Source organism: Argiope bruennichi, chromosome 10, assembly GCF_947563725.1.
Source record: "Argiope bruennichi chromosome 10, qqArgBrue1.1, whole genome shotgun sequence".
In the NCBI taxonomy this organism is placed as follows: Eukaryota; Metazoa; Arthropoda; class Arachnida; order Araneae; family Araneidae; genus Argiope; species Argiope bruennichi.
The window spans coordinates 63824390-63838117 of NC_079160.1; the positions used below are offsets into that span (position 1 = coordinate 63824390).

The following is a 13728-nucleotide window of genomic DNA, read 5'->3' on the forward strand; positions in this document are numbered from 1 at the left end:
AGACTGAAGTTTTATCGAGCGGCCCCTAGTTAGCAAGCTGGAAAATTGGAATTAGCTCTTATACGGATTGAAACGTCGGTTTTACTAATTTGGCATATTGGCGTATTCACTACTATAAACGTATTCATATCAATATTTTTCTTCTCCATCTAAAATATGCACATATGGTTAAATATTCTCCTTGCCGATTTGTACATCTGCACAAAAAATGATTGCAGAATGATTCTTTATTTAAGAACGGATTAGTAACTTTTGTACAGCAGTGGAAGGTTCAAACTATTGCCACTCATTATTTCTCTTATATTTTAAAGGAACAAAATCAATCTCAATAAAGAAAAAAATCCTCCGTATTTGTAAGTAAAACTTTTTTTCCCAGGCAAATATTGTATGCATTTAAAAATAGGCTGCATATAGCATGGAATTGAATATAGGTATTTGTTTCTTTAATGTTTGTTTTAAATAGCAAACCAAAATTGCTTTGAAAATGTAATAATCATTATGTTTATAACAAAATTTGGTGAAAGTTGGAAAACAATTTTGAATAAAATTCTTCAAATTTAGTATAATATGTAAACTACTGAATCAATAATGATATGTTTTCACTCTTACTTAACTCTACTTACTTTACTCTATACTTAAAATAAAACATTTGTAAAATACTGGATATTACGTAATGAAAAATTTTTTTTTATTAATCATGGCATTATTAAAATATATCCAATAAGAAATAAGCGGAGAAAAGGTTATCAGATTTAAAAAAAGATTATAAATACTATATTACAAAATTTTTCCGAATTTAAGGGAAAAAAGTAATGCATTAGTAACTAAATTTTAAAACATTTTTTTTGAGAAAAATGAAAAAAAAAATCGTTAACGTTTTTGTTAGTTTATTTCTGTATTATTCGTCAGTTTTTTTTTATGTAAATTGTCGTCCAAATTATTTACATTTTAGAAGCAAATGTGTTATGTTCAATATTTCTTTTAAATTTCTCTTGCATATAAATGTATAAACATTTTTGATGTATGCATAATAAATATTAATTGTTATATCATATTTTTAAATTTATTATTTCATTCATCTGCTTTAAAGATGAAATTTTGTTAATAATTTTTTACTGAGAAGCTCGAGTTTTCTAATTTTTTTTTTTTTTTTACTTCTGTAAGTTCTGATTGATAAAATGACTTTTTTTTATTATTTTTAGATGTTTAAAATTTAACTGATTAATTTAATTAACTGATTAAATTTTGAATAAATTTTGAATAAATTTAATTGATTAAATTTGGAATAAATTTAACTGATTAAATTTTGATTTGTACGAGTGAAGCTTAATGACGATGAATCAGAGGAAAATCTAATTTTGATCTACAGAAATTCAATTTAGGATTTTTAAGGTTATTTTAAGTTTTTTATTATAATGGATTTCAAATACGTCATAATTATAAACATGAATAAAAAATTAGAACCAAAATTCTATGATTTTGTGCATTAATAAAAATGTGTTATTGTTCTTTTATGTTATATGTTTTAAGAGAAATGTAAAGTGTCATTGTTTTATCATAATTCTCAAATACATGTGCAAGTTTTAATTATTTGAAAATTTTTTTCAGCTTCATTCCTTTTTGAAATTATGCTCCAACATACAGAATGGAAACCAGTTTTTATGATTATTCAGATTTTTATAATTACATATTTAACGTACAAGCTATTACATTTCGTGAAAGAGTATCTGCCATGTCATGGGATTTTTCGACCATCCTCAATATCAGGGATTAAAGGCAATCCTCAAATTGTTTATTTTTCTGCTTTGAATGCTATTTACAATAACTGTAATGCTACTTGCCCTGCTCTGTGTGGTAAGTATTCCTATATTGTAAAATAATTTTCCAAAATTTCTATCCAGCACACAATTCTAAAGCTTTATACTTTTCCCTATGTTTAATGAGATTTGTAATTACAAGAAAGGAACTGGAATTTATCCTACATTGTACAATCCCCAACAAAAAATAATGGGACCTTTCTATTATTTTGTTATTTATTATGGCGTCTTCACAAAACTGGTATCGATGGAAAGTTTTCGGAAGGACAAATTTTGTTTCAAGCCAATTGATCTCCCAAGTTTATAAACATTATTAATTAATTCCCATAACAAAAATCGAGATTTTTTTAATAAATCGATAAAATAAGCCTTTTTAAAATCTATTGATCAAATTTCGCTCCAAAATTGGCAATAATTATTAAGATATAATAAATTAATTTTACTTGCATTTCGACACCGACTAAAAATAGCACATATTAGACCAGGATTGGCGAACCTTTATGGATTAACGTGCCATGGTAAATTTGAGCGTTTCCGATAAAACTTTAAACTGAGAAAATCTGCATGAAATTTCCTTGATTGACGAATCAATTACGAAAATACATTCTTCAATAACCTTTTCTTCGTCTGGTTTCTTATGCCCATCTAAATCTTTGATATAATTTTTTTTCTAATTCACTGCAGTTTTTCTTAATAATATTATTCCTAAAACATGCAATACAGCGTCAAAAGCGCGAATAAATCCATCATGACGATATTTGTTTTATTTGTACCTTGAAGCGTTATGTTCAATTCATTGAAATGTTGGCACATGTCTGTAAAAACATCAATTTTGAGAGCTACATAACATCCAACAACTGTGGATATAGCTGATATTCCCACTCCTTCTGTAGAATCAGTCTGATTTCTTCCAAGCAGTCAACAAATCCTTGAAGTTCGTTCCCACTGCTCAACCAGCGAACATTATTATACATTAGTAATCCATTATACACCTAGTTGACTTCATCCAACAGACTCCAACTTTCGCTTATTTAAAGAATGCAACTATATGAGGATAGCTATTTTTGTGACTAACGCCCTTACATTATCAAGAGATGTTAAACCACTCTTCGAACACAAGACTTGTTGGTGAAAAAGGCAGTGAAGTTTAGAATTCAAGAATCGAATGTCCCATGTCTGTTTGAAATAAACTAATGAACCCATTTTTTTTTGCCCACCATATTTAGAGCACGATCAGTTACTGAAACAATTCTTTTCAAATCAATGTCTTTCACAGCAAGTGAATTTAATAGTAAGTAGTCGTAATAAATATCTGTACCAGTTTTTAAATGGAATGGGAACACTGCGTTTGTTCATAATACTTCATAGTGAACTTTGTTATTTTAAACTAAAATGCAAACCGTTTTGATCGGCGGCGTGCCCAAAATATTGTGTCACGTACCATCAATGGCACGCGTGCCAATGGTTCGCCATCCCTGTATTATTTGGATCTCAGATTACATTTATTGTGTTTTATTTCACAACAAATACGAAAAATTAACCAAACGCGATTCAGTCTGATATTTAGAAGGAAGTTGCATATTTCAAACTCTAAGCACATCAGTATTTTCAAAATATTTTCGAAACTTCTTCTTTTGTTAATGCCGTCCTAGATATTGCAATAACACTTAGAAATTAAATTTTTATTGTAAAATTAAATATATTGGTCCTCGTGTTTTTAAAACGAATTTTGTTTAATTAATAAAAAAACTAATTAGTATGAAGTTATTTGAAGTAAATGAATTTATGCCTTTATTTAAAACAGAAAATTTTAATTTCAGATGGGAAAGATTATTAATCAAATAGGAAATTCATTAAGCCGAAAAGCATTTTTTATTACTAATGTAGATATTACGTTTTGGTTTTAAATAGATTTCAAAAAATATTTGAATTAAATCAACAGAATAAGTAAATTTATGACCTTAAATTACAGAAATAAAGGTTGTCCAACATAACATAACTTAATTGGTTCTTCTGGTGAAAAAAATTGCATGAGGAGGAAATTTATGGTGATGGAACTATTCATCACAAAAATTATCATTTTTTTTTGATATTTCACAAGAATTAAAATTTTATATTTTTAATTTTCTCTTCTAAGTAGCATGTAAGGAATTGCATGTAATCAACAGTAACTGGACCCCCTGAATTAAATAAATTAAATATTATCTAAAAATTATCATATGTTAAATCTTTCTGAAGTAAAAAAAAAATAATCCTCTCCGTAAGCTGAAAGGTAAAACTAGATTCCTTTACATCTATTTGACAACATAATCTATCTGATATCCTTTATTATATCTGACAACATAAATCCTTGATCCAGCAAGTTATTATGAATATTAGGGCTTGACAAAACATTTTTCCATTCCTAACTTCTAAGGTATTGCAACTATCAAAAATTTTTGAATAGAAAAGTTGTTTGTTTTAATGAGACGCCAATTTGGCTAATTGGATTTATTTTTCTATCTTCAATACTAAAAAAGTTACAGCGAAATGAAAATTTCTACTACTTCTAAACCTTTAATCTGAGACAAGATTTTAATTTAGCCCTACTATATGGTTGCCTTCTTTGCTTATTTCATTGAAAAGTGGCTAAAATTAAAGTTTGCACCCGAATAAAATCTTTCAACAAATATAACTTTTCCATCGAGCCATTAAAAATCGTTAATTATTTTTTTTGTCCTAAAGTGCACATGACTTTAAGAATTTTGAAATTTACACGAGTTAAGAAGGTGAGTAGAAGACAGAACCAAAACCTTTCTTCTTTACAGGCACATTTCTCAGCTGTGGATTAGCCACTGCTATATTCAATCTATCATTGCGTGCCCTTTTAAATACACACTTTCTGTAGTTCCACTACAAAAGGGTTTGAATAAGCTACGATTCTAGGAAATATCACAACCAGTGCTTGTTTCGTTAAAATTTTACCCGCCTTCTTTTTCTAATGAAACAATTAGCGGCGATTCTATATATTAGATAATATGATAAAAGTCTAAATAATCCAATGGAAAGTATTGTCAAAATAAAACATTTGTGTTTTGAAGATTATAATATAAAATTTTACATTCTAAAAACATTTTTATATATGATTGAGTTTGCCAAGTTACGTGATGTATTCATTTTTCAAAATTTAGGTGGACTTCAAGCAATGATGGGTTTGTGTCTTATATACGGAAAGAATGGTTTATTTAGATTCCTTCTACTATTTAAACCATGTGTCATTTTCTTCAAAGCAGAAGCAGTCGAAGTGAGTAAAAAAAGAAAAAAAAATTCTGTTTTAATATAGATGTTTTTTTAGCACATATTTTACTAATTTTTTTTTCTTTGTAAGAATGTCTGTCAATAAAATGATTTTTTGAAAATTTTTTAAAAAATATCTTTGAAGATTTTATCATATTATAGGCTTTAGTTGAATGTTGCATTTTATAAAGTTATTATTAATTTTATTTTATGCTAAATTTGTTTTTAAATATTTTGTGTTCACAATTTGTTTATCTCTAAACAACATAAAGGGTCAAATTTAAAATTTTGTTGGATATATCTACAGTACAATCAAGAGTAACCGGTTCCCGATTAACCGGCTTCCTAATTATCCGTCCTAGTTTTTTTTTTATATTATCCGTCCTAGTTTTTCTAGATTTAATTACGATTTATCGTAATTAAATCGTAAGGCAAAGCGTCTATTAAGTCATCTATTAAGGACTTTTCAAAATCCCCAAACTGTAAGTCTGACTCTTATCATAAAGTTACCTTTTCATACCTGTGAAAAATAAAATCAGTTTGTGTCCCTTTCTTTAAGAACTAGGCTTACGATTAACGTTAATGTTTTATTTATGTTTCCTGCATTTAAATTAGGCATTACAGAAGTTATGTTAAAATGTGAACAATGTATATCTTTCAGCTTACTTTTTCTATGACAAATTCTTGAAACGTGCAGTGTAATATATAAACGAATATAAATTACCAATGCTGAGCCTTCAATTTTAACTCGACACGTTACCGGCAACTACTTCTATGATTCACTGGGCCACGGCTGCAATCTCATTGAGATAAAAGTAGGGCTTAGTATTCAGTAAGTGAGAAAATACGTATTTCGTAATACATTTGGTATAAAAACTTTGTCTTCCGGAATTGGTGGGTAGAGAAATGAATTCATAGAACTCCGGCCTATCCAGTTTTTTTGTTATCTGGTCTGCCTTTCCGCCACATTAGGCCGTATTCTCGAGAGTGTATTGTATTATAACTCTCTTAATAGATGTAAAGGTCGCTCTGATCAGAAGGTCTTTTTTTATAGCTTTTGATTCCTTAAATTCTTTTATTAAATAAAATCTTTAAATAAAGGTTTTGGTCTAAATAATTTTTTTTGTGTGTGTGCATACATTTCAGAATGTCCTAAAATATCCCAGGATTTTGTACAAATTGCTCTCAGTGCAAGGATCGTTTTTTATAAAAACCATGGCTAATTAAAAAAAATATTAATATTATTTGAATCAATTTTAGTTTGTCATTTGATAATTTTTGCAGCAAAGTTGTAATATAATGCTAGTGAAATGATGCAAATAATAATTTAAAGGATAAAATTAATATATTTATTTCAGGACTTCTATTTTGGCGATATTACAGCTTCATTGTTTAAGCTTTTTGTTATGAGTAAATGCCGGGTTTATACTAGGCCAGGTATAAGATGTACAGTAGGCAGCGCATGCGTAGAAAAGCTGAAAAATGCTGTTCGGTCGTTGGCAAGTAATTGTCCCGACGAGACAACAACATGCTGCTGTATTGTATTTTTTTTCTTACAGTGTTTGCAGAATTTGGCGTTTTTTTGACGAGAAAAAATTAATCAATTATCATCGATTAATTGCGGCATTTTTTTGCTCTTTGTTCTTTGTGATGCTATAATTATTTGCATCAGAAAGAACAAATTATTTACTATTTTATTTGCTATTTTTTTATTTGCCATTTTTTCTATGGTTTTCTAAATTTTATGTTGACTTTCTATTTATTTTATCACGTTTCTTTGTGTAAATATTCATCATTTCAATACGATTCGCAGTGAAAGAGGAAAATTCAGGAAAGCGAAAACGGCAATTTATAGCCAAGCATGGAATGCCTAAATCTATCTTATGAAATTATGGTAAACATAAATCAGTCCTTTTCTGTTCATGCTTTTCCTACTGGCCGTCTTATGACTGGCTGAGTGTAAACCCGGTATTATATTAAACGTATCTATGAAGTAATGTCCACTTCAAATAGCGCTATTAATTTATCTTTAGGTTTCTTACTTTTAATTATTGAATCTCGTACCATAAAGAATCGTAAAAACATTGTTTGATATATTTTTTTTTTACTTTTTACGTACTTTTTAAAACATTTTAAATTATTTAACTATTTTTTACCATTTTAATTATTTAACTTTTGTAATAAGCAATTAATGTTTATTCTTTCAACAACTTTTGTTACATTATAACCTCAGTTTTAAGAATTTAACCACATTTTTATAAAATGTAAGTGTCTCTTAAAAGAGTCTGTAAATATGTAGGAAAAAAAAATGTTCAAAATATGAAAAATATGTTCAAAAAAAAAAATCAGGATATATATAGCTTTACTATATTAATTGCTAAATTCTAATTTACAACACACACACTAATTAGGCAATTAACATATTTTAATCTAGATCGCGCACCCCTCTTATTCCAGTGGTCTAGACAGCTGTAAAATAGATAACCCTCCACTGATTCATAGAAACATGCTAGAGGGTGTGACTATAAACACTTCACTTTCTTGACTGATGTGTGTAGCAGGAGCGCCTATTGAAAACTTTCATTTATTATTTTTAAATCTGAATTTATTATTTCTTGAAGAATGCACTTTTTCAAATAAATGTTTTTAACTATTGTACAGTACATAGAATCAAAGCTTATCCATTATCCATCTTATTTCGTAATATATGTTGATAATGGGACTCGAACTAAGAGAAACAAGATTTAAATATTGATTTATTGTCCGAATCAGATACTATATAAATTATCTTATTAATATGAATCTTCAGTTACAAGACACATACTGATGGTAAATTATATATATTGTGAAGAATATATCTTTTTTAATTGGAGTTCTTATGTTTTAAATTAATAAATATGTTTCAGGCTGTTTTGAGCAGTCCAGAGCTTATTAATAAAAGCGGGGAATATATTTTCATACGACCAGCGATTGGTAATGGACTCGTAACAAGGTTTGTCAGCAGTATTCTTTTGATATTTTTTTCGATCGAGCAAATATCTTTTTTTACATTTCTTTCTGTCTTTTTTAAATTATTTCTTTTTTCCACATATGATATAAACCATCAAACATGTAATTTTAGATTCAGATATTATGTACTCTATTTTATATTTTGTTTACAAATTCGTTCCAAATATCAATAATGTATTAAGAATAATTCCTAAATAGCCGAAGAGTGCGTAATTGAGAGATTAATTTAAAATAAGCGTTATTAAATTGAACCCACATGATATCGTACATAACGTAACAACAATGCGAAGAGTTTTCACAAATGTTTAATTATTTTTAGGTTTTCCCGAATTCCTCTTGGGTTTGTGTTCTCACTATTTTCCTCCTTTGTTCTATATTATGTCACGCTTTACATTAACTTCCAAGAAAAATGAGGAGAAGCGAATATATAAGTTTTGATGCATTATATTTTCTCGCTTTATACCAATGATCTGGTGAATGGGATGAATTTAAGCTGATATAAGAAAAAACGAACAAAGATTTATGCTTGAACAAGGGATACAACTTTTACTACTAAATATATCTGAGTTTTTTTTCCAAACTTTGATGGAGTATTAAAAAGAACAATAGTGGAGGAAACTGAACTTTTTATCAAAAGTTATGAGTAACCCTCTTTGCTTTTCGACATAATCGCGGTGAAGATTCAATAATTGTCATATTTGTGGAAAACGTTGCTATCTCTTCCTGGAAAATGTTGTCGCCAATGATGTCAGATGGACCTTAGAATTCTTTTTAATCTCCTCACTGGTCTGGAATTTTATTTTGGCTTCCTAACAAGTTCTTTAATTCATTGATAACCTGCATTTTCCATGAAAGAAAACAAGAGCACAATATTTTCACAATAGAAAATCTTGCTCAATGAATTAATCATATAGTTCAAAAGAAATGGAGGACGCTGACATTTAAGAGAACAACCTGGACTACCAGCGTAATTAAATTGTGATTATAGAAAATGAATAGACATTTCTTTTTCTGTAATAGACATTTCTTAAAAGAAAATTGAAAAGAAACTTTAAAATTCCTTTTCACATAATTTGCAGGAACATTCTTCAAAGAAAGGGTCAGAAATTAGGTCCACCGTTTTGATATATGCTTGAATATTGAAAGTTATTATATCAAATATTAATCTTATTTGTACGTAAGTGTTGTTAATACTTTTTTCTCTATTTCTTTTTATGGTCCAAAGGGGCATAAGGGGAAAAAGGCTCTTACATTAACATTTCTAACTCAAAGAAAAAACTCAAAGAATGAATTTATGTAGATAAAGTACATTAAATTGCCATTTTGTAATATTATCAAAATTAAAATATTATTATAATTATGTTAATTCAATAAGAAAAACTGACCTCAACTGGTGGACAAATTTTGAAAATAATTTTTTTTTCATCAGTTATCCATAAAGAAAATTTAGGTAACAGCTATTTTGCACTCGCAAATTCAAAATTGTACATACTTCAAAATTGTATTTCTGGGGCTAAATAATTACTGCAAAACAATAGAAACACAGCAATCTTGATGCTTAGTATTGTATTTTGATAATGCTTAATACATTTGATTCTGCCGCCTCAACTCCGTAGGCAGTTCGAAAGGAGCAGTTATAGATTTTGATTGGATAATATTGAGCTCAGAACTTGTCCCTTTGATTTTGTACATTTTTTTAGCAAGAGATTACAAGATGGAAATGACATGAAATAAACTGTTAGCAAATTGTCACCATCAAATACAGCAACATTTGACGATACAGATATAAAAAGATATGTTGACTTAATATAAAGATTGTGGCATGCAGCAATATGAATTATACTTTTATGCAATTCATGTAATAATGAACATAATAATATATTTCATGGTCTACGACTCATTTGTCCATAATATATTTTATTGTTTCTCATTTTGTATCCATTCAATTGGCCAATGGAACCTACATTGGCGATAAATTAAATAGATTAACCCTTTACACTAGTAAAAATAATACGATGGGTAATTATTCACTTAAAACAAGAACTTGCTTATTGATCAGGAAAAGAAATATATATAATTTTTTAAGTTTAATTTCCCTGAAAAAGTAATTTACATCTTTTTACCATTCTGTAGGCATTTTTAACAATCAAAATTGAAAAATAAATAAATAAAATGCTAAAATAATGCACCATCTTGAATGGTGAGAGAGAGGCACCATCCGAGTGCAAAAGGGAAAATGCGATATTAATGAAAATAGTTAAAAGATCATTAAGGGATATAAATGTTTAAAAATCACAAATACATATTACTTAAAGATTGGCCTTTAAGTAATATACAGCTATTATTTTTTGTTTGGAATTAAAGACAAACAATGTATTTCTTTTAGAATCAAAGACTTTTTGAAGTTCGTTATGCATTTTTTGATATTTTATAGCTTAGGGACAGATTGGAGAAAGCAGAGGAAGCTATTAACGCCAACATTTCACTTCTCGATTCTGGATGATTGCATACCTATATTCCAAAAACAAGCTAATGTTCTGATTTCAACTATAAAATCTCGTATTCATGAACCTTGGATCGATATAGCACCTTTGTCACATTTGTGTGCTTTGGATATTATTTGTGGTAAGCATAAAAATGTTATTTCATCTTTAATGGATTTTTTTTCTGAAATTGTAAAAGAAATTTTTATATAAATTGTTTATTTTTATATATAATCATAAAATATAGAGAAAAAAAATCAAGCAACACTTAATTTTTATATGAAATTATGCCAGAAGTTAAAGTGTTTTGGTGTCGTTCATTTGATTAAAATACTTACGTCACTTGGGGATTTATATTATAATTATAGTTTCTTTCTAGTTATATTTCAATTATAGTTTATTTCTCAGGAATGGTCAAGCGTTATCTTCTTCTGAAATAAAATATTACAATTGTGCCTACATTCAAGCAATAGCAATCTTTCAAGCAATTTTTGAATATTAAGAGTTCTATGTAGCAATAGAGGTAGTCGCTTTTACTAAAGATCCTCCTCTCCGTACAAGAACATTACCTCCGACATGGATGTCTTTTTCTTGTAAGTTAAACTGTTTCATGTGGCAGTAGACAGAGGTAATTTATTTTTGCTAAAGATCCCCCTCTCCATACAAGAACATTGCCTGTGACATTTATGTCACTTTTTTTGTAATTCTTATACGGATTATATAAAATATTAACAAGTTTACATATGTGAATATATCGAGAGTCATCCAGTAAAACGAAACAGAAATGAACACTGAACAGAATAAGCTTCTTCTGATTTTTCATTCCAGTTTACATTTTCCCCCAATTCAAACGATCTGACTTGAGAGAGAAATTAAAAAGATGCATTATTTCCGTCGTTTAGTATACAAATCTTTTTCATTCAACCTTATACACTGATACACTTCTTTCGTATAAAAATATAATCGTTTATTCTAAAACTAAATGGAGCCATCATTCTATTACGACTAGTACTACATGCTATCTGAAGCAGTAGTGATTCTTGCCTTACTTTAAGTAGGTTTACGAAAAGCTAAACCACATATTAAAAACTACTCCCACATATAGTACTAAACAGAACGGTCGACACATAGCCACCTTGCAAAAACAGACTATTATCGATGTTTTTCTGAACGGCCTATTACTCTATGATGCAATATTGCTCGCAAGTGTAATATGTAGCCTCGGTCTTAATCTTAGTCTTCGAGTATCTACAAATTTGATACTGTAGGTCACTCAATTTTGAAAATATCTTGTTTCACAAATAAGAGAAAAGGATACGTGAGTGAAATATTGCTTTGTCAGAAGACCGAAGCTATAATTATTCCAATAACTTGCCGAACCTTTTGAACACTTCATAAGAAAGCTTCATCCAAATAATGTTAGACTACTTTAAAAATACGTTAGTTTAATAACTTTAAAAAGAGTTTTAAAAGTTAAACCTATACGATGTTTTTGTTTTATTTGGAGTCAGTTTTTCTAATTAAAATGAATGAATGACAGGACAGGAACGTTCTATTTTCCATGACATATTCCTTGCGATTATTTCTATGATATTTTGGTTGTACTGTTTATTGGAATGTAATGATCACTTTGACGTGGATTCGAAGTGATCACTACAAATGACGTCCACTATATGCTCCAACTAAATACAATTAAATTATTACATTATATGTTGCTGAATTTTATTTTGTTCCATAAATATTGAAATGCCTTCTTATTATTCTCATTCAATGCTGCCTATTTCAGAAACTGCCATGGGTGTCACTATGAATTTCCAAATAGGAGGAAATTGTGATTACTCAAACGCTCTTCATGAGTAAGTAATTAAAAATGAGTTGTAATTCAACATTTTATTTATTCTTATGTCCAATGTTAATGAATTATTGTATGTACGGAGCACTGATATTGCGGTTTTCTCTGTTTTAAAAAAAATTTATACTATATAATTTTATTTTGCTTCACGTATTTCATGTTTGAAATATAGATTTTTCATTTACTTTCTTGATGGCCTAGAGCCTTAAAATTTTGTACGAATATTTCTTCTTGAAGATAGAAGACTATTTTTAAAATGATCAGAATATCAGCTAATCGATTAGTGCAAAATAATTTCGATTTCGTAAACATGTTGGCTGAAAATGAATTTATAATAAAATTAATCTCAATATTTTATAAAAATTATATTAATGCAAAGTTTTAAGTTTAAATACTAAGAGGTTTTGTTTAGAAAAGCAAAATGGTCAGTCGTTGAAATTAGAAATAAATAGTAATGACAGACAGTAATATTGGAGAGTAAAAACAATAGTAACAATATTAGTAACTAATTGTAGAGAGTAATAGTAATAATAGTATAAGAAGTTATAATAGAAAATAGCCACTGAAAATCACGAAGAAAATTATTTACGGAATATAAGTAAAGAAGTTTTGAAAGGAAATATTTAAACGAATCCTTTCATATTATAACTTGTCACCCTCCATCATCAATATATTGATCGTGCAGTGTTCTGTGCAGCGTAAGTAAATTTTTCTCGTCCATTTTCATTTGTTGACTTCTCAAAGAAATAGATCTGCACATATGCACCTGTGAACAAGAGACATTGCTTGCCAATGGATCTTTTTGTGCTATCCTTTATCGCAAGGAAAATGTTTGTATATTATCTAATATATAGAATCGTCTCTAACTTTTTTTTATCGAAATTTAATGAAACGAAGCTTTTAGTGCTATCATCACCTCAATACAGTCAAGTTGTTCTTTCAGCAGTATGTTGGCAAAAGTGTCTGAAAACATGCATATAACCGAGTTATTCTTTTTCATGGTTTTTGTTATTATTTTTGGAGTCCTTGACTCCATGTTTCTGAAAGTGCTTTTAATACGAATGACGCAAAAAGAATAAAAAAATATTTTAAAAATAATATTTTAAAATATTGTATTCTTCATTTTTTTTTGTTAAATTCTAACAGAGATGTACATTAATGTAATTCCGTAATATCTAACTGAAAAAATTTTCATAAAAAATCGGCAATACAGAAAAAAATAACTAGAAAGATATTGGACAAAATGAAACATGAAATTTATTAACGGCAGAGTTCACAATATAAAACATAA

At 28.4% G+C, this 13728-nt stretch overlaps 1 protein-coding gene across 1 annotated transcript in view; it reads left to right on the forward strand.

Annotated features, from left to right (window-relative positions):
• The first annotated feature begins 359 nt into the window (after window positions 1-359).
• Window positions 360-13728, forward strand: part of LOC129988525 (cytochrome P450 4C1-like) — a 38505-nt gene continuing 25136 nt past the window's right edge. The window contains exons 1-6 of the mRNA XM_056096770.1: window positions 360-431; window positions 1609-1854; window positions 4988-5100; window positions 8000-8085; window positions 10537-10727; window positions 12372-12441. Of these exons, the coding sequence (XP_055952745.1) occupies window positions 416-431; window positions 1609-1854; window positions 4988-5100; window positions 8000-8085; window positions 10537-10727; window positions 12372-12441 (722 nt within the window). The 5' untranslated portion in view covers window positions 360-415. The remainder of the gene's footprint in view (window positions 432-1608; window positions 1855-4987; window positions 5101-7999; window positions 8086-10536; window positions 10728-12371; window positions 12442-13728) is intronic.